Here is a 22,458-nt window from a genome sequence, read left to right as displayed (position 1 = left end):
CATATCACTACCCTGCCCTATCACTACCCATATCACTACCCAGCCCTATCACTACCCATATCACTACCCTGCCCTATCACTACCCATATCACTACCCTGTCCTATTACCCATATCACAACCCTGCTCTATCATTACCCATATCACTACCCTGCACTATTGCCTTGCCCTTTCCCTTTAACTATGTGAACAGTTAAAGGGAAAGGACAAGGCGGCACAGTGGTTAGCACAGCTGTCTCAGTGCCAGGGTCCCCATGGTTTGATTCCTGGCTAGAGTTACTGTTTGTGTGGAGTCTGCACGTTCTCCCCGTGTCCGGGTGGATTTCCTCCGGGTGCTCTGGTTTCTTCCATAATCCGAAAAACATGCCGGCAAGATGCATTGACTATGTCAAATTCTCCCTCAGTATACCCGAACAGACGACGGAACGTGGCGCTTAGGCGATTTTCACAGTAACCTCATTGCAGTGTTAATGCAAGTCTACTTGTGACACTAATAAACAAACTTAAACTTAGGATATGGGTGGCACAGTGGTTAGCACTGCTGCCTCACAGCTCCAGGGACCTGGGTTTGATTCCCGGCTTGGGTCACGGTCTGTGCAGAGTCTGCACATTCTCCCAGTGTCTGCATGTTCTCCCAGTGTCTGCGTGGGTTTCCTTGCAGAGTCTGAAAGATGTACTGGTTAGGTGCATTGGCCACGCTAAATTCTCCCTCAGTGTGCCCAAACAGATGCCGGAGTATGGTGACTTGGGGATTTTCACAGTAACTTTGTTGCAGTGTTAATGTAAGCTTACATGTGACACTAATAAATAAACAAACTCAAAATTTCCACACTTGAACACTCCCCCAGCGCACTTTGAAGCCTTATCTACAGCCTCAGTTATTAAATTCACTGGAACACTTGTTCCAGCAAAATGAAGCCGATCACAGCAGAACGGCTCCTTCTTTCCCCAGTTCTAGTGCCAATGCCCCACGAATAGCAATAAAAACAGAAAATGCTGCAAATATTAAGGGATCAGCCAGGAGGGAAACAGGGTTAACCTTTTAGGTCAATGATGGTCCTTCATTTCAGTTTTCCAGCATGTGGTGTTTTTCCCATGAATTGAAATCCATTTCTCCCACACTAATCTTTCAGCTGCGCATTCAACTCTCTGACCTTATTGACCCGATGCCAGTTGGTCATGTCTCAGGTAGCAATCCAGAAATTATTACCTTTGATCATCACAGCCAATAGAGGACACTGAAGGTATTTTTCCTAACTATATTCTTCCAATTTCATGTTGCTCAGTCTGTCATAATTTCCATCAAATTCACTCCACATCATTTAAATAAACACTAATCTGCAGGCCAAATAAAATCAGTCCGTAGATTATTTCTTCATGCTCGTTTAGAATTTACAGGCTCAGTAGATTAGAATCTATCTTTCTGACATAGGCCAAGACCAACACAGATTGACAGGCTACTGACTGTTGAGGGTATAATTTCTGACTTAATTTATGCTTTCACACACAATTTTCTCTAGTGATCTGAAGGGAATTTGGTGAATTTTTCAACCAAATTCACTAACTTATAGCGTTCAAGTTTAGCCTGAAGGGCTATTTACATTGATAAAATTATATTTTACCAATAGTCTACACCTTCAGAAGGGGAGAAAATTTGAGAATAAAAACCCTTTGTTTCCTTTTGGGAGATGGTGGTTATAATACATGTAAAAAAACACAAAATTGGCAGCAAAATGCGGCTGACACATATCGCTATGCTACTATTTACAAAATAATGTAACCCCAATACATAGAAAAACATACACAATTCCATTACCTGATAAAGTTCCTCCAAATTGTATTTGATTGAGGTGCTCTTCTGAATTGCTTCTACTGCTTCTTTCAGTTTTTGCCAAGTTTCATTGGTGTAATTATCAGGTAATTTAGGCTTATCTGCAACAGAAAATGCTGCACTGTATCACAGTTCACTGGAATAATGAGTCAGAAAAAGCTAACATAAAAAGATAGAAAATAGGAGTAGGTCATTCAGCCCTAGGAGCCTGCTCTGCCATTCCATGTGATCATGGCTGATCCTCTAGAAATCTATTTCTTTCTTAAATATGTTCAGTGACTTGTTCTCCACAGCCTTCTGAGGTAGAGAATTCCACAGGTTCACCCCCTCAGTGAAGAAGTTTCCCTGCAGTGAAGAAGTTTCCCTGCATCTCAGTTCTAAATGACCTACCCTGTATCCTCAGACTGTGAGCCCTTGCACCAGACCCTCAGCCAGAGGAAACATTATCCCTTCATTCAATCTGTCTGACCCTGTCAGAATTCTACATATTTCAATGAGATCCCCTCACATTCTTCCAGACTCCAGTGAATACAGGCCTAGTTGACCCAATCTCTCCTCACACGACAATCCTGTCATCCCAAGAATCAGTCTGGTGAACGTTCACTGCACTTGCTCAATGGCAAGTCTACCCTTTCTTAGATATGGAAAACAAAACTCCAATACACAATACTCCAGATGCAATCTCATGAAGGCCCTACACAGCTACAGTAAGATATCCTTGCTCCTATACAAGTCCCCTTGCAATGAAGACCTACATACCACTTGCCTTCCAAACTGCTTACTGCACCTGCAGTTTTTTGTCGAAACTTACCTCCTGACATCTGATGAAAAATACAAGCACATATTTTTTTCCAATTAGCTTTTTTTTCCTGAGTTGCAACTGATTGCTGGGGCTTGAGGGTAACCTCAACCTTGAGGATATGCCTCGTACTTCATCTAGGCTTATATAAATTAATACCTGCACATTTGCTGGCTGGTGTACAAGGACACCCAGGTCTGGATATAAAATCTATCAACATTTAAATAATACTCTACCATTGTATTTTACCTACCAAAGCAGACAATTTCAGACTTATCTACATTATACTGTGTTGGCCATGTATCTGCCCATTCACTCAACTTGTCTGAGTCACCCTGAAGCCTCTGGAGAGTTCGGCAAATTCTCAGAAATACATTCATGTTTGAAAAGAGATTAAACAAATAAATGTGCAAGTTTTGACATATAACAAAACTCAGCCATGCAGAAAATATTGTCAATTAAGAAGCAAAACAAATGGGTCCTTTTACGATGAATGGCTATTCCTTTTCAGTCACTGAACAGCGTGCTCAAAATTCAATCACCATGATGATGTAATTTCTTCTTCCTCCCTATCCAATCTGCTGTCATTGCATTTCCAACCATCTGGAAAGCATTGACTTTTGTTGAGGGACAGCATCTCAGCACACGCAAACCTCCAATGTCTTGGCGAAATAACCATTCTTACACAAGAAACAGGAGTAGAAAACCATCTGGCCTGTTGAGCCTGCTCCTTCATTCAATATAATCATGGCTGATCTTGAGCTTCAACTCCACTTTTCCAAATACTCCCTATGATTCCTTGATTCCCAGAAAGTCCAAAAATCTGTGTCAGTCTTAAATGTATTCAACGATGGAACATTATAACCCTCTGGGATAGAGAATCCCAAAGATTCAAAACCCTAGGAGTGAATTTGTCCTCATCTCAGTCCTAAGTGATTAGCCCCTTATCCTGAGACTGTGCCCACATGTTTTCAATTCCCCAACCAGCGGAAATGATTTCTCATACTGCAATACAGCAGCAAGGCTCGAGAGAAAACAGCAACAAAAAAAAAAATCAAGAAAAAATAATTGCAGGATCCCAAGCTTTGGATTTTACAAGCCTGAAAATTCTTAGAGGAGGGAAGGTGGTAAAAAGAAACATTTTAGAAATTTGGGAAGAACAGTGACAATAACAGATGATATGGCAAGACTTGATTTCAACTTGGAGGATGAAAGGAGAATAGCATATTGGGATATCATTTTGGAGCTTACAATGTATGGCAGGAATGATTCAGAGGAGTAATCAAAATATCAATGAACGGATTGAGTGGCTGGAGACAAAAGTGATATTTTTCTATACAAGATTTTTTCATTGCCTTTTCAACACTGAAGAGCTGTCTCCGATATGTCAGCACTATCCAATCTTGATCTCAACGAGGTACGCTCTAAATGAACTTGTTGTCTCCTGGGATAAGCATTAGTGATTGTAAATTAAGTTCCTGCTTCAAACTTAACCCATGCATGGCTGTTAGGTGAGACTGAGGTCAGGATGGCTGTGATAAACCAAAGGGCATGTGACCTTGCAGCCTAAACTATATGATGAGTGTGTGGGGGTAGCTGTTGAAAAGAACAGTAAGAAGTTTAACAACACCAGGTTAAAGTCCAACAGGTTTATTTGGTAGCAAAAGCCACACAAGCTTTCGAGGCTCTGAGCCCCTTCTTCAGGTGAGTGGGAATTCTGTTCACAAACAGAACTTATAAGACACAGACTCAATTTACATGAATAATGGTTGGAATGCGAATACTTACAACTAATCCAGTCTTTAAGAAACAAAACAATGGGAGTGGAGAGAGCATCAAGACAGGCTAAAAAGATGTGTATTGTCTCCAGACAAGACAGCCAGTGAAACTCTGCAGGTCCACGCAACTGTGGGAGTTACAAATAGTGTGACATAAATTCTGATTCTAGGATCGCATGATAAAGACTCAGGAGGAAAAAAGCAGAAATATTTATGTGAAATAGTGTGACATAAACCCAATATCCCGGTTGAGGCCGTCCTTGTGTGTGCGGAACCTGGCTATCAGTTTCTGCTCCGCGACTCTGCGCTGTCGTGTGTCGCGAAGGCCGCCTTGGAGAACGCTTACCCGAATATCAGAGGCCGAATGCCCGTGACCGCTGAAGTGCTCCCCAACAGGAAGAGAACAGTCTTGCCTGGTGATTGTCGAGCGGTGTTCATTCATCCGTTGTCGCAGCGTGCGGTTCGAACAAGACTTCTTCACCGCACGGGACCTTCAACCGGTGCTATACACTAGATACATCGATGACATTTTCTTCCTTTGGACTCATGGTGAACAATCACTGAAACAACTCTATGATGACATCAACAAGTTCCATCCCACCATCAGGCTCACCATAGACTACTCTCCGGAATCGGTTGCATTCTTGGACACGCGCATCTCCATTAAGGACGGTCACCTCAGCACCTCACTGTACCGCAAGCCCACGGATAACCTCACGATGCTCCACTTCTCCAGCTTCCACCCTAAACACGTTAAAGAAGCCATCCCCTACGGACAAGCCCTCCGTATACACAGGATCTGCTCGGATGAGGAGGATCGCAACAGACACCTCCAGACGCTGAAAGATGCCCTCATAAGAACAGGATATGGCGCTAGACTCATTGATCAACAGTTCCAACGCGCCACAGCGAAAAACCGCACCGACCTCCTCAGAAGACAAACACGGGACACAGTGGACAGAGTACCCTTCGTTGTCCAGTACTTCCCCGGAGCGGAGAAGCTACGGCATCTCCTCCGGAGCCTTCAACATGTCATTGATGAAGACGAACATCTCGCCAAGGCCATCCCCACACCCCCACTTCTTGCCTTCAAACAACCGCACAACCTCAAACAGACCATTGTCCGCAGCAAACTACCCAGCCTTCAGGAGAACAGTGACCAAGACACCACACAACCCTGCCACAGCAACCTCTGCAAGACGTGCCGGATCATCGACACAGATGCCATCATCTCACGTGAGAACACCATCCACCAGGTACACGGTACATACTCTTGCAACTCGGCCAACGTTGTCTACCTGATACGCTGCAAGAAAGGATGTCCCGAGGCATGGTACATTGGGGAAACTATGCAGACGCTGCGACAACGGATGAATGAACACCGCTCGACAATCACCAGGCAAGACTGTTCTCTTCCTGTTGGGGAGCACTTCAGCGGTCACGGGCATTCGGCCTCTGATATTCGGGTAAGCGTTCTCCAAGGCGGCCTTCGCGACACACGACAGCGCAGAGTCGCGGAGCAGAAACTGATAGCCAGGTTCCGCACACACAAGGACGGCCTCAACCGGGATATTGGGTTTATGTCACACTATTTCACATAAATATTTCTGCTTTTTTCCTCCTGAGTCTTTATCATGCGATCCTAGAATCAGAATTTATGTCACACTATTTGTAACTCCCACAGTTGCGTGGACCTGCAGAGTTTCACTGGCTGTCTTGTCTGGAGACAATACACATCTTTTTAGCCTGTCTTGATGCTCTCTCCACTCCCATTGTTTTGTTTCTTAAAGACTGGATTAGTTGTAAGTATTCGCATTCCAACCATTATTCATGTAAATTGAGTCTGTGTCTTATAAGTTCTGTTTGTGAACAGAATTCCCACTCACCTGAAGAAGGGGCTCAGAGCCTCGAAAGCTTGTGTGGCTTTTGCTACCAAATAAACCTGTTGGACTTTAACCTGGTGTTGTTAAACTTCTTACTGTGTTTACCCCAGTCCAACGCCGGCATCTCCACATCATGAAAAGAACAGAGACAGACCCAGAAAGAAACATGAGCACAACAAATCATACTCCATTACCACAGCAAATGCAAGGAAAGTATGTTACTTTTTTGCTGCAAAAAAGATAACTGCTACATTGTCATCTCTGACATGCCATTCTTCTTAGCTTACTGTTTATTAGCACAAGGAGGCAAGAGAATTCTCAGTTAACGCTATTCAATGAGCCCTCCTGCAATGTTCCAGAGAGGACAGGATCATGGTTAGCTGTGATGGTTTGGAACAAATGTGCTGGCATTAATTTACATAAACTCAAATGAAGTACAGTCGCTTAAGATAAAGAATGAAGAGTTTGCCAGATTACCCTAAAGCCCCAGCAATCAGTTGCAACTCAGGAAAAAAATTCATTGGAAAAAACGTGCACTTATAATAAATATCAACAGGAACTTCACATCGTTAAAAAAAACAGCAAAGTTCATGTGATTACTGCTTTATATTTTCACTCAAGCAAAGTAACACTTTGGCAAGGCACTCTGGTTCCTCGAAAGTGAAGGACAATAGATGCTCAATATAAGCTTTAACTAACTACATAAGTGATGCAAGATCCCACAAAGTCAAAAACAATTCGTTCATGAACTGATTTGTGCGACATATGCTGCATCCCGCAAAGTACAAAAGTCAATACATTTTGAGTTAGAAAAAAAAAACTTTACAGCACAGGAGGTTGGTTTCTCAAGCAAATGTCCATATCACAGAACAACTCGAAGTGTTTACTCAAAACTACATCTGTTCTCGGGCTCTAAAATCATGGAATGATTGAGCACACAGTGGGACCATTTAACCCACTAAGCCTGTGCCAAATCCAGTAGAGCTCTCTAATTCATTCCCCATAGCCCTTATTTTTCTTCCTTTCATGTATTTGTCTAACTTCCTTTTGAAAAATTATAGAATCTGCTTTGACCAACCTTCCAGGCAGTACATTAGAGATGACAACAACTTTTCATGTTGCTTCTGAATTTTTTGTCAATCATCTTAAGTCAGTTCCCGTTGGTTACCAGAAACAGTTTCTCCTTTATCAAAATCCTTTATAATTTTTAACTCCCCTTAACCTTCTCTGCTCTCAGAAGAATCCCAGCTTCACCAGTCTTGCCGTGTAACTGAAGTCCCTCATTCATGGTACTATTCCAAGCCTCTCCTGCATCCTCTCCAAGGCCTTGACACCCTTTGTAACTTGTGGTACCCAGAATTGAACACAACACCTAATCTGAGGTCGAATAAGTGTTTTATAAAAGGTTTAGCATAAGGATCACATACACCTTTTTGACAGTCTTCTCATCTTATCATGTCACATTCAAAGATGCATACACACACCCCCCAAATGTGTCTTTTGAACCATAAAAGGTTATGGCACAAAGAGGCCATTAAGCCCATAATTTCTGTGCCAGTCAAAAAAAAAAGCTAGCTGCTTATTTTAATCCCACTTTCCAGCACCTAGCCCATAGCCTTACAGGTTACAGCAATTCAGATGCAGATCCAAGCACCTTGTAACGAACTGAGTATTACATTACGTTTCAACCTCAACCACCAATTCAGGCAGTGAATTCCAGATGCCCACTACTCTCGGGGTGAAAAACTTTTCCCCATGTCCCTTTTAATCTTTCTACCAATCACCTTAACACAACATAAGAAATAAGAGGAGTCAGCCTCCAGGCCCTTCAAGCCAGCCCCACCATTAAATACGATCATGGCTGATCTAGGCCGGCCTCAACTCCTTTTCATTTCCCCATAGTTCTCTATACCTTGATCTATCAAATATTTATCCACCTCCACTTTGAATACTGCTAGTGATCCAGCCTCCAACCAAACTCTGGGGCAAAGAATTCCAGAGATTCACTACCCTCTGCGAGACATTTCTATGCACCTCAGTTTTAAACGACAGGCCCTTTATCGTATAGCTATGTCCTCTTGTTCGAGATGCTCCAACTAGTGAAAACATCTCACCATCTACCCTGTCAAGCCCTCTCATGATCTTACATGTTTGAATAAGATCACCACTCACTCATCAAAACTCCAAGGAACAGGGACCCAGATTATTTAGTCTCCCTTGATAGGACAATCCTCTCATCCCAGGAATTAGCCTGGTGAATCCCCAGTAGACTGCCTCCAACGTTACTATATCCTTTTTTAGGAAAGGGGACCAAAACAGTACACAGTATTCCAGGTGGGATTCACCAACACCCTATACAGTTGCAACAAAATCACCCTATTTTTAAACTCCAAACCCTTTCCCATAAAGGTCAAAATGCCATTGGCCTTCTTAATTACTTGTTCAACCTGTCTGCTAATTTTTTGTGATTCAAAGATTAAGTTTATTTGTCACAAGTAGGCTTACATTAACACTGCAATGAAGTTACTGTGAAAATCCCCTGGTCGCCACATTCTGGCACCTGTTCAGGTACACAGAGAATTTAGCATGGCCAATACACCTAACCAACACATCTTTTGGACTGAGGGGGGAAACCAGAACACCTGGAGCAAGCCCACGCAAACACGAGGAGAACGTGCAGACTCCACACAGACAGTGACCCAAGCCAGGAATTGAACCTGGGTCCCTGGCACTGTGAGGCAGTAGTGTTCACCACTGATTCATGGAACAGAACACCTAGATCCCTCTGTACTTCGCTCACCAGCAGTCTCTCAACATTTGGATAATGATCTGCCTTTTGATTCCCCCACCAAAGTGCATGAGCTTAAACTTCCCCACATTAAACTCCATTTGCCAGCTTTTCTTCCAGTCACCCAATTTATCTCTTGCAGAATCAATATTTCCTCATCATTACATGCCCTCCCACCTATCTTTGTATCATCGGCAAATTTGGAACTGTTACATTCATAACCTGGAGGAAGGAAAAGAATGTAAATAGTGAACAATTGTGGGCCAAGAACTGATCCATGCGAGACTCCATTAGTCAAATCTTTCCACTCTGAAAAGGGCCCATTTATTCCAACTCTGTTTTCTATGTGACATGATGTGGAGATGCCAGCGTTGGACTGGGGTAAACACAGTAAGAAGTTTAACAACACCAGGTTAAAGTCCAACATGTTTATTTGGTAGCAGGTTTATTTGGTAGCTTGTGGCTTTTGCGACCAAATAAATCTGTTGGACTTTAACCTGGTGTTGTTAAACTTCTTCCTATGTGACAGCCAGTTTTCAATCGATGCAAACACTTCCAATTCCATGGGCTTTTACTTTATGCACCAACCTCTTATGTAGCACCTTGTCAAATGCCTTTTGGAGATCTAAATAACTACACATCTACAGGTTCCTCTTTATCTACTCTCCCTGTTACATTCTCAAAGAATTTGAGAAAATTTGTCAAACATGATTTACCTTTCAAAAAATGTTCATGTTGACCAGATTTGATTATATTCAGCTTTCCTAAATGATCAGATATTTCTCCTTTTATTATTGACTCTGGCGTCTTGCCAATAATAAATGTTAAACTAACTGGCCTATTGTTCCCTGCCTTCTGCCTTTTTCCCTTTTTGAACCAGGGAGTCACATTGGCGACTTTCCAATCTTCTGGTCCCTTCTCTGAATTTGGTGAGTTACAAAAAATTTCAACCAATGGGTCCGCTACCTCTGCAGCCATTTCCATTAAAACCCTGGCATGCAGTTCATCGGGTCCTAGTGACTTGTCCACCTTTAGCCCCTTGAGTTTCTCTAATATTCTATCCCATGTGATTGGGATTTTCTAAGTTTTACCATGTTATTTGAAGTTAGCTCATCTGATATCTTAAGGATATTGACAATGCTTTCCACAGTGAAGACTGATGCAAATAATTTACTGAGCATATCCACCATTTCTTTCTTTGCTGTCATCAATTCATCAGTCTAGTTCAGTTGAGGTCCCACATTTAACTGTAGCTGCTCATTTCCTATTTAAATATCCATAGAAATTCTTACTGTTTATTCTGATGCTGCATGCAAATTTTCTCTCAAAATTCATTTTCTCCCTCTTTTGCTGCTGGATCCTAAAAACTTGCCAGTCCTCCGGTCTACCACTATCCTTTGCCACTTTGTATATCCTGCTTTTCAATTTATTATCCTTGACCTCCTTTGTTAACCACAGATTTTGCCTCTTTCTTGTAAAATCTCTCCTTATGATTGGGGGTAATCTCCTGCTGAGCATTTTAGACCAGTTGTTGAATTTCTACCACTGCTCATCCACTGACCTGCATCTTAGCTTGGTTACCCAGTTCATCTTAGACAACACTTCCCTCATACCATTATAATTAACCTCATTTAAGTTGAAGACACTGGTTATGGACCTACAGCATTAACCCTCAAACTATATCTGGAATTCTATCATTATGTAGTCATTACCCCAAGGGAATCCTGAACCACAAGATCCCTTATTAATCATTCTTTATTACACAAAACCAAAACTAAAACAGCCCATTGCCAGGTAGGTTCCACAATGTACTGCTCTAAAAAGCAATCCCTAATGCACTCCACAAATTCTTCGACACTACCATTGCCAGTTTGGTTAGTCCAATCAATATGCAGATTATTTTTTATTCTTTTGTGGGCCATGGGCATTGGTTGGCCAGCATTTATTGCCTATCATTAGCTGCCCTTGTTCAGAGGCCAATTAAGAGTCAACCACATTGCTGTGGCTCTGGAGTTAGATGTGGGCCAGACCAAGTAAGGATGAGATTTCCTTCCTTAGAGGACATTAGTGAACCAGATGGTTTTTTTCGACAATCGACAATGACTTCATGGTCATCAGTAGTTTATTAATTCCAGACTTTTGTTTTATTGAATTCAAATTCCATCTGCCATGGTGGATTTGAACCCGGATCCCCAGAGCGTTAGCTGAATTTCTGCATTAATAGTCGAGCGATAATATCACTAGGCCATCACCTTCCCCTAAAATCACCCATGATAATTGCAGTTCCTTCAAAGTTCCTGATTTATGCTCGACTTTTTCTGGGTCTATAGACAACTCCCATCCTTGTCTTCCTTTCCCGGTTATTCATGATTTCAGCCCAAACCAATTCTGATTCGCCTGTTTTTCTGGAACATTATATGCCCTGAATGTTGAGCACCCAGTCTGTGCCTCCTGGTGATTGACCCCTCAGCTAGTGGAAACAGGTCATTGTTGTCCACCTCCTCAATTTTGTACACCTCAATTAGATCACCCCTCAGTTTCTTCCAAGGAAAATAAAATAACCTGGGTCTATTTTTTTCTTGTAGCTGCAATTTTCAAAAGCTAGTGACATTCTTGTAAATCTCTGCAATCTCTCCAGAGCAATTGTCTCTTTCCCAAAATGTGGTGACAAGAACAGTACACACGATTCCAGTTGTGGTCCAACCAGCATTTTATACAATTTCATAGAAATCATAGAAACCCTACAGTGCAGAAAGAGGCCATTTGGCCCCATCAAGTCTGCACCGACCACAATCCCACCCAGGCCCTACCCCCATATCCCTATATATTTACCCACTAATCCCTCTAACCTCCGCATCTCAGGACATTAAGGGGCAATTTTAGCATGGCCAATCAACCTAACCCGCACATCTTTGGACTGTGGGAGGAAACCGGAGCACCCAGAGGAAACCCACGCAGACACGAGGAGAATGTGCAAACTCTACAAAGACAGTGACCCAAGCCGGGAATCGAACCCAGCTCCCTGGAGCTGTGAAGCAGCAGTGCTAACCACTGTGCTACCGTGCCACCTTTTCTATCATTACACCCCTGCTTTTGTATTCCACATCTCATCTGATAAAGGAGAGCATTTTCTGTGCTTTCTTGACCACCTTATCCCCTTGTCCCACCACCTTCAGGGGCCTGTGGGCATGCACGCCAACGTCTCTCACTTACTGAACTCCACTCAATATCATCCAATTCATTAAGTGTTCCCTTGCTTTCTTTGCCCTCCCTAAATGCATTAAATCACACGTCTCCGGATTGAATTCCATGTGTCACTTTTCCACCCACTCAACCAAAACCATTGATATAATTCTGGAGACAATAGTTATCCCTTCACTATCATCTACATGGCCGATTTTTGTATCATCTGAAAATTTCTTGATTTTGCCCCCCACATTTAAATCCAAATCACTAATACATACAACCTCACACTGAAGTACAAATCCTTAACATATACAACAAACATTAAGGGCCAACATTGAGCCCTGTGGGATGCCAGTAGAATCCACTTTCTATTCACAAAAACATCCATTGATCACTACCCGCTTCCTGTTGCTAAGCCAACTAGCCACCTTCCCCAGTATCCCATAGAAGTTTATTTTTCTGACCAGCCATGTGCTGACTGCCCCTGATCAATCCATGCTTTTCTCAGTGAGTTTGTCCTGCCTTTCTGCATTCCCTCTAAAATTATAACATTTGGTGTATATTACCTCTTCTCGTTCTTTCCATCAAAATACATCACTTTACACCTGTGTCAAATTTCTTCTGCTACTTGTTAGGCCATTTCACCAATCTTGATATCTTAGTGAGTTCTACCATACCTTCCTCATGGTTTATGACATTACATAAATGTCATAAAGGTCAATGGTTTTGTGAAAGTGCTGCAGCTGTAGAATTGGACAAATCTACAGTCTCAAAAGCAAATAGTTCATGCAACACTATTTCAAACTTGTATCTTTGTTTCCTCCAACAAACGGCAAAACTATTTTAAATGTTTTTTCCATGGCTGCATTCAAAATAATATAATGGCAGAAAGTAATTTGAAAAGTTTAATATACTTATTAGGAAAATATCTAATAGGTGAAGCTTCATGTTGTAGTATTCCCTAATTTAGATTAATCACAGGATTTAAATAACACTATAATGTTTTAATATTGTCTATAAAGAATATTGCATAATATTTAACTTTTCACCTCAAATCATTCCTATAGTTAACTGTAAGAATGAGCAATGTACATTATACGGCTTCAAGTGCACTCTCCAGACATAACTGGTAACTTTGAAAGAGACATTGATGCACGGAAATAATAGCTATACTATTTTGACTCATCTAAGCAATTGTCTGTTTGTTAACATGGATTGTTTTAAGTGAATTGTACATAAGCTGAAGTTTGGTCTTTTCTTTCATTCCATCTAACTTTACTCCCAAATCCACTCTTAATAAATGTTAACGAAGACCTTACAGAGATGCAAAGCGACCAATACACTTACATCCAGTTCTGTATTCATCGTAGCTACCTATATTTCAAATGTAATGTCTGTCTACATTCTTGAATTAAAAGTCAATGGGGCTCTTCAATTTTCCCCTTCCACTATCTGATGCTGCTACGACAGGGATCCAAAGTCTGCTACTGCATGTTATGCACAGGAATTTCTGATCTACAAAAACTGTTGCCAACAGCATGCGGAAACAGTCTAAAATCTTTGGAGCAACAGATAGAGGGATTCTTGAAGAACAATACGACTATGAATTTGGGGGGGGGGGGGGGGGGGGTGGAGGAGGAGGAGGAGGAGGAGCGGGGTGGTTGGAGAATCAGAACAGTGCACTCAATGTGATGTGGAAAGCTAAATTAATGGTGCTATTAACTTAGGGATTTCCATTTCAAGGTATGTTCCCTTAAAAAGGAAATGTAAGGCAAGCAAATCCTGAACTCCCTGGATGAAAAAGGAGATAGAAATTAAGATAAGGAAGAAAAAAATGTGCTTATGACAGGTATCAGATAGAAAATACGGATGAGAAGCAAGAGCAATACAAAAGGTTCAGAGGGGAGGTGAAAATTAGAGAAACAAAGAGGCATTATGGGGAAAGATGTGCAGCCAACATGAAGAGGAATCCCGAAGTATTCCATCGGCATTTAAATAGCAAAAGGGTGATGAAACGAGTCGGGTCGACTAGGGACCTAAAAGAGGATTCACATATGGAGATAAGGAGCATGCCTGAAGTAGTAAATTAATACTTTGTATCCATCTCTACCAAGCAGGTAGATGTTATCCAGGACATGTTGACATTCGAAAACATTCTGACCCTGGAAGGGTTCAAAATTAATGAAGTGTGGAATAGACTGTCGCTATTGAAAGTTGACAAGGCACTGGGACCAATGAGATTCACCCTAGGATATTGAAGGAAGCGAGAATGGAAATTGCAGGGGTGATGACAATAATCTACTCTAGATTAAGGGGTGGTGCCAAAGGTCTGGAGAACACAAAAGTCACACCCTTGTTCAAAAAAGATTGTAAGACTAGCCCCAGCAGTTACAGGCCAGTCGGTTTAACATTAGCAGTGGGCAAGCTTCTTGAAACAATTATTCGTGATAGTAGTCTTGCATGGAAGAATGTGGGATGATTAAGAGCCAGCATGGATTTCTAAAGAGCAAATAGTGTTCAACTAACTTGGGAGTTTTTTTTTGAAGAGGTAATAGAAAGGGTTGATGCAGGTAATTCAGTTAATGTGGTGTACTTGAAATTTTAGAAGGCATTCAATACAGCGCGACACAGACTTGAGAAAAGTTATAGCTCATGGGATAGAAGGGACAAAGCAATATGGATACAAAATTTGCTGAATAATGGGAAGTAGAGTGTAATGGTCAGTGTTTCTCATCTGTATTTTCTATCTGATACCTGTCATAAGCACATTTTTTTCTTCCTTATCTTAATTTCTATCTCCCTTTTCATCCAGGGAGCTCAGGATTTGCTTGCCTTACATTTCCTTTTTAAGGGAACATACTTTGAAATGGAAATCCCTAAGTTAATAACAATTAATTTACCTTCCCACATCACATTGAGTGCACTGTTCTGATTCCTCCCCGCCCCCGACAAATTCATAGTCATATTGTTCTTCAAGAATCCCTTTATCTGTTGCTCCAAAGATTTTAGACTGTTTCTGCATGCTGTCGGTAACAGTTTTTGTAGATCAGAAATTCCTGTTCACAACATCCAGTAGCAGATTTTGGATCCCTGGTGTAGCAGCATCAGATAGTGGAAGGGGAAATTTTTCAGGCTAGAGTAAAGTTTGTAGTGGTGTTCCCGAGTGATTGGTATTGGGACCTTTGCTTTTCCTGATATATATCAATGATATAGACCTTGCTGTGCAGGGGACAATTTTAGTGTGCAGATGACACAAAACTTGGAAGTATTGTAAGCTGTGAAGAGCACAGTGCAGAATTTTAGAAGGACAGACAAGGTGGAGTGGGCAGATAGGTGGCAGATGAAGTTTGATGCGGACAAGTGTGAGTTGACGCATTTTTGTGGGAAGAACATGAGACAATATATAGTAAATGGTAAAATTCTGAAAAGGGTGCAGGAGCAGAGAGGATGTACATGTGCATAAATCACTGAAAATGGCAGGACAGATGGAGAGAGCAGTTAATAAAGCATATAATGCTCTGTGCTTTATTAATAGGGGCATAGAGTACAATAGCAAGGAGGTTATGTTGAACTTACAGAAGAAACTAGTGGGACCTGTGTTGTACGGTTCTGGGTGCCACACTATAGGAAAGTGCAAACACATTGGAGCATGCAAAAGAGGCTTACAAGAATGGTTGCAGGGATGAGAAGCTCCAGTTATAAGGATAGAGTGGCGAGGAGAACGCTAAGAGGAGATTTGATAGGTGGTCAAAATCACAACGGGGCTAGAGAGAAACTGTTCCTGCTCGTAAAAGCCTCAAGAACAAGATGGCACAGATTTAAGGTGAGTTGCAAAAGAAGCAAACATGATACGAGAGAAAATTGGTTCCACACAACGAGTGGTTTGGATCTGGAATGCACTGCGTGGAAGTGTAGTGGACATTGATTCAATCAAGGTATTCAAGAGGACATTAGATAATTACTTAAACAGAAACAATGTGCAGGAATATGGGGAAAAGGCAGGGGGTGGCACGAAGCCATAATGCTCATTTGGAGAACCGGTACAGACATGATGGAACAAATGGCCTCCTGCTGTGCCGTAACATTTCTGTGATTCTGAGGATATGCTTCAGCTGTACAGGGCATTTGTGCGATCACATCTAGAGTACTGTGTACAGTATTGGTCACTTTATTCAAGGAAAAAAAAAGATTTACGGTAGAAGTCAGATATCTCAACATTTGTCTCATGTTACTCTGGGAAGGGGCAGGAATCAGCACCACAGATTTGAGATGCTATTCTGTAAGAACTGCTCCTTTAGTTTAAAAAAAAGCTTTTAATGATTAAAGATCCTTACATTTACATCATACACTGGCCAGATATTGCATGAACACTCTGCTACAATCAATGGGGCCTGTGGAACCGTTCACAAACTTAGGGCATCGAAGGTGCTTCACAGCCAAATATGTACTGGATTCATATCTCAAGACAAATTCTGCCTTTATCTTCCACTTTCGTTATGTAGAATGGAGGTATTACAGACACAGTAATTCATGTTGAAAAATTCATGAAAAACATGTTGAATTGGTTCGATATTGGAAGCAGTGAGTGTTTGAGTTTGTTCTTGGAAGCAGAGTTTGCTGAACTTCAGGGTCTACTCTGATCCTGTACTTTCCATTGATCCCCTGAGAAAAATCTCACCACCCAAGGAAGTAAAAGTTAAAGGTAGAATTTGACTCAAATTTCAAGTCATGATGATCTGCCTTAATTGTTGACTGAAACTGTAGGGGCAGTTCTCTATGAAGTGCAAAAGGAATTACTGTTAACAATTTTAAACTTTTAGTTCCCTACCTTAGCTGAAGAGTTTCAACACCCATAATAATGACAATTGTCTTATTCTGCACACACTTCACAGATGGGAACACAAATTTACATTGAATCAGCCAAGGTACAGAATGAGAGAAGGATGCAACACTGATATAGGCTGCTACTTTCTTCAGTGTACTTTTCATCTTGAATATAAAGTCATATTCAAATTATAGACTGATATTCTTAGTTCACAATCTTAAACTGCTTCCACCAGTACAACTCATCCAAGTATTATATATGTGGCTCAAAACATTTCTCCTCAAAGGAATTTCCCAATCTCTACAGTGAGAACGCAGTCAATAGGAGACCAAAGTAGGTCCCAAAGCAACATATTCAGTTAATTGCTTTCATAGGCTGCTCTTTTCCTTTACCCACAAGGTTCTGAATCATGCTGGAATACAATTCTACACACACCAGTATTTTGCTCAAGTAGCCATAATTTATCAGGCTACTTATCAGTAGAGAGGGAGGAATCTGCCAACAAGTCAAATCCAAAAGCTCATACCTGCTTCTACAAAGTGTACAATCAAATTCTGAATGCAAGTTGATTTCCATCCACACCAAATAAAATTCCAATACCAATTTAGTTGTCCTTTCTCCCAATCAGCACAAACTGAGAAACACCTGACCCTATAGTTCAGTCCCACACTAGGGAGTGCATTTAACAGTCATTTTGCGAAGACCACTCAACAACTGATGCTGCAGACAACTCCTCATTTGGAGCAGGAATCAACATCCATTCCTTTGCAGGAGTACCAATCATGGCATAACGGAAATGATCACCATTTGGTCTCACATTTTACTTGCTGCAAAATATTTTCAAATTGAATTAGTGCTCTGAGTTTGATATCCAGGATCAAGCAGGGATGCCAATCCAATCTCAACATCTCAAAGGTATCCACTAAAATTATTTTTGTAGCCGAGACACCTGACATGACACCTTCAGTACTCTACTTCAATGCACTAAATGGGGCAATTCTCTTCTGAGATACCATATTTATCATATTTTTAATGTATCTAGGACAAGGCAGTGTTGTCTAATAGAAATGGCTGGCTAACTACAGGTGTGGCTACAGTGACACTTTCTTTTACCAACATCCAGAAATTTCAGAAGGAAATGCTTGGCAAATGCTGAAAGAGGTGAATTTAATTGATGTGTACATATACTTAACATGTGCACCATTCAATAACTAAGATAGTAAAGGATGGAAACAAAAGCTTGTGCACTCTGCCTTTTGTACTACCATTTTACCATATGGATAGAAGTGTGACAGTATTGAGATCATAGACTTCCGGAGGGTGTCCATAACTCTTTTTATTTACTAATTAAAAATACAATTAGCTATATCTAGATTTCCAATTAATTACATGTAGCTAATGCACGAGACAATATTAGACATAGCACCATAAATTGCATTTTCTTCCCCCAATAGATACTCTCAAAATGTTAAATGCTGTACTCTCCTTCCATATACCACACAGCACCCAGGTTGAGCAACTTTATTTTGACTAACAGCCAAGAACTAAAATAGAGATTAACTATTCACAGAAACTTCTGTCCCTTGCCTGTACACATATTATCTATATTTTAATTATTACTTGCCATTTTTTCTTCTCTTCCAATTCTTGCAAGGGGCACAAGTCTTAGAATATAGGTCTATTGGTTCCTCACATATGCACATAGATTGTGCGTTTGCAGGTGATTGCAGTTGGAATAAAACCTGGGAATATTTTTAATGTTTCCATAGTGTGCTGCCTTTACCCTCCAATTGTTGTTGCCCTTATCATCTGCCAAACTGAGATCAGAATATACACTTCGTAAAAATGCAAAACCACAAGCCAGGATGATCACAACTTCAATATTCATCTTATTTCAAAATAAACTAATCTGAACCAACCCTCCAGTGTGAGTGCTACAATTGCTTCCAAAGATGCCATTCCAATTCAGCCATAATGACCAAAATATTGCAGATCTGATCCACACTCCGTTATGTATTGGCCAATCTTGTTTAAGATGTACAAATGACAGATACATTTAACTCAACAATAACAAAGACAAGCAAAAAATCTAGTCTAAAATCCATCATGTCCTGCATTCAGATTAAGAAACAGGTTTAAATGTAACTACTGGCCTATTGCAAAATACCAAATTTTTAAACACAATCTATAATCACACTGCTCCCTTCATAACACATGCTATTTTCATTTATAAAGTGAATAAATAATCAGCAAACCTCTTTAAATAAAATACTCAGCCTAAAACACATATTTAAATAATTCTAGCAACAGCACAAGCAATTTTAGTGAACAGCAAGACCACATTGGTTGAATGGTTCAGATGTTGAACACACATTTTATCAGGATAGTAAAGGTGTTTAAAACACAAATAAGGAAAACAACCTTGGGTTCCAAGTGGAGATGTTTTCCATTTGAATTGTCAATCAGAATGTTTAAAATCACGTTAGATTTACCACACATGGAAGTAAAGTTTAACTGAAGGAAACTTTTAACAAAACAGAGATTGTAATGAAACAGTTCGGTCATTGCCTGTAATGTGATGAAAATGTTCACCTTGTCTTTTAGGAAACTTGTAGGCCAAAGGGAAAACCGACTTAATATAATTAAAGGAGTGGAAAACAAAATAACTAAGCTGCTTTCGAGGATTCGATGTCTCCTTTTATAAGTGTCGAGATTGAAAGAAATGTGCGTGGGCTTTGTGATTTGGAAGGAGCAGTTGGGAAAGGTCATGGAAAATGCTTTAAAAACAGAATTCCAACATTACAGAACGTGAATTTTCCAAATGCCACATGTCATGTTAAAACATTAAGATCTCTTATTACTCTACTGTACCTTTGAAATTTTTAATAACTAATTTTTTAGCCGTTCCCGGCTTGCTGTTGGCGAAGGTGGTCGACTTGGTCAGGCCGTTGGCATGCCCCGTGAGCACGGAGCAGCCGCTGTTTTTCCTCTGCTCCTCCGCCATCATCACATCGAGTCCAACAAAGTCCAGCGAGTCCTCGAACTTGACTCTCTTCTGAGGCTGGTGGTTGCAGCAGGTGGAGGACGACGACGAGGAGGAGGTGGAGGAAGACTTGGGGGCGGCGGAGGGGAAGAGCTGGGCTTGCTGAGGTGTCTGGTGCTGGTGCTCGAACTCGCCGGCCTCGGCTAACTTTCGCTTCCTCGGACTAACATCAGCCTGTTGTCGCACCTCCTGCGGTGAATTTTGTGAAGAGAGGCCCGTTCGAAACATGAAAACTTAAAGCCGACGCCGTCCTATTGTTGTTGTTTTTTAAACAAAAACACACACATTCGCGCGCGCACACGCACCCTGGTCTCGAACAAAAATGAAAAAGAAATTGGGGAGGGGGGATGGGGGAAAAAAACAAAATTAGAACCGACTTCAAAACCCTCCGCAAAATTTCGGTCACTTGTTTTGTCAATAGAGTAAAATGGCGGCACTTCCGGCGCCCCATTGCATGCCGGGAGGCGTCAAGTCCTCTGACGTCACTGTGGGCGGGGCCTCTCTCTTGCCCTCAAAATTCCCACCCTCCAGGCCTTGTCAGTCAGAGGTGCTGCTCAAGTACCATTCGCACTTTTGGAAACACTGACCACTGTTTCACCTCATACATGATTCATAAAGCTTGCTCCCAACATATGACAACATAGAACATTACAGCGCAGTACAGGCCATTCGGCCCTCGATGTTGCGCCGACCTGTGAAACCAATCTAAAGCCCATCTCACCTACCCTATTCCAATATCATCCATATGTTTATCCAATGACCATTTAAATGCCCTTAATGTTGGCGAGTCCACTACTGTTGCAGGCAGGGCATTCCACGCCCTTACTACTCTCTGAGTAAAGAACCCACCTCTGACATCTGTCCGATATCTATCACCCCTCAATTTAAAGCTATGTCCCCTCGTGCTGGCCATCACCATCCGAGGAAAAAGGCTCTCACTGTCCACCCTATCTAATCCTCTGATCATCTTATATGCCTCTATTAAGACAGCTCTTAACCTTCTTCTCTCTAATGAAAACAGCCTCAAGTCCATCAGCCTTTCCTCATAAGACCTTCCCGCCATACCAGGCAACATCCTGGTAAATCTCCTCTGCACCCTTTCCAATGCTTCCACATCCTATAATGCAGTGACCAGAACTGTACGCAACATTGAAGGTGTCACCATATTAGAGACATAGAATCTCCACAGTGCAGGAGGCCATCTAGCCCTTTGAGCCTGTGTCGACCACAATCGCACCTGGGATTTAGGGGATAGGGCCGGGTGGTATTTGGGGGAGGTAGTGGTTTAGTGGTATTGTCACTAGACTAGAATCCAGAGACCCAACGTAATGCTCTGGGGACCTGGGCTCGAATCCCACCAAGGCAAATGGTGAAATTTGAATTCAGTAAAAATCTGGAATTAAGAATCTACTGATGACCGTGAAACCATTGTCGATTGTGATAAAAACCCATCTAGTTCACTCATGTCCTTTAAGGACAGCATGGTGGCACAGTGGTTATCTCTGCTGCCTCACAGCTCCAGGGATGCAGGTTCAATTCCTGCCTCAGGTGACTGTCTACATGGAGTTTGCATGTTCTCCCCATGTCTGAATGGGTTTCCTCCGGGTGCTCCGGTTTCCTCCCACAGTCCAAAGATTTGCGAGCTAGATTGATTGGCCATGCTAAATTTCCCCTTAGTGTCAGGGGAACTAGCAGGGTAAATATGAGTGGTACGGGGATAGGGCTTGGGTGGGATTGTTGTCGGCGCAGGCTCAATGGGCCAAATAGCCTCCTTCTGCACTTCAATGATTCTACCCTGCGAGTATCCTGCTGGTTGCTTTACCAAGGTCGTGGGAAGTGTAGACAGAGTCAATGGATGGGAGGCTGGTTTGCGTGAAGGACTGGGCTAAATTCACAACATTTTGTAATTTCCTGCGGTCTTGGTCAGAGCAGAAGCCATACCAAGCTGTGATACATCCAGAAAGGATGCTTTCTACAGTGCAACTAAGGGGCAATTTAGCATGGCCAATTGACCTAGCCTGCTCATATTTTGACTATGGCATGAAACAGGAGGAAACAGACTTTTGTATCTTTTCCCGGGCGGCACGGTAGCACAGTGGTTAGCACTGCTGCTTCACAGCTCCAGGGTCCCGGGTTCGATTCCCGGCTCGGGTCACTGTCTGTGTGGGTTTCCTCCGGGTGCTCCGGTTTCCTCCCACAGTCCAAAGATGTGCGGGTTAGGTTGATTGGCCAGGTTAAAAATTGCCCCTTAGAGTCCTGGGATGTGTATGTTAGAGGGATTAGCGGGTAAATATGTGGGGGTAGGGCCTGGGTGGGATTGTGGTCGG

General features: G+C 41.9%; 1 protein-coding gene across 1 annotated transcript in view; it reads right to left on the bottom strand.

Moving 5' to 3' along the window:
* The window catches only part of cul4b (cullin 4B), a 76,801-nt gene extending 56,304 nt beyond the window's left edge, over positions 1-20,497 (bottom strand). Inside the window, exons 1-2 of the mRNA XM_078211397.1 lie at positions 19,960-20,497; positions 1,815-1,930 (exon numbers count right to left, since the gene is read on the bottom strand). Of these exons, the coding sequence (XP_078067523.1) occupies positions 1,815-1,930; positions 19,960-20,359 (516 nt within the window). The 5' untranslated portion in view covers positions 20,360-20,497. The remainder of the gene's footprint in view (positions 1-1,814; positions 1,931-19,959) is intronic.
* Positions 20,498-22,458: the final 1,961 nt, after the last annotated feature.

This window comes from Mustelus asterias, chromosome 4, assembly GCF_964213995.1.
Source record: "Mustelus asterias chromosome 4, sMusAst1.hap1.1, whole genome shotgun sequence".
Lineage (NCBI taxonomy): Eukaryota > Metazoa > Chordata > Chondrichthyes > Carcharhiniformes > Triakidae > Mustelus > Mustelus asterias.
The sequence above is the reverse complement of the archived record's forward strand: the minus strand, read 5'-3'. Positions and strand labels throughout refer to the sequence as shown.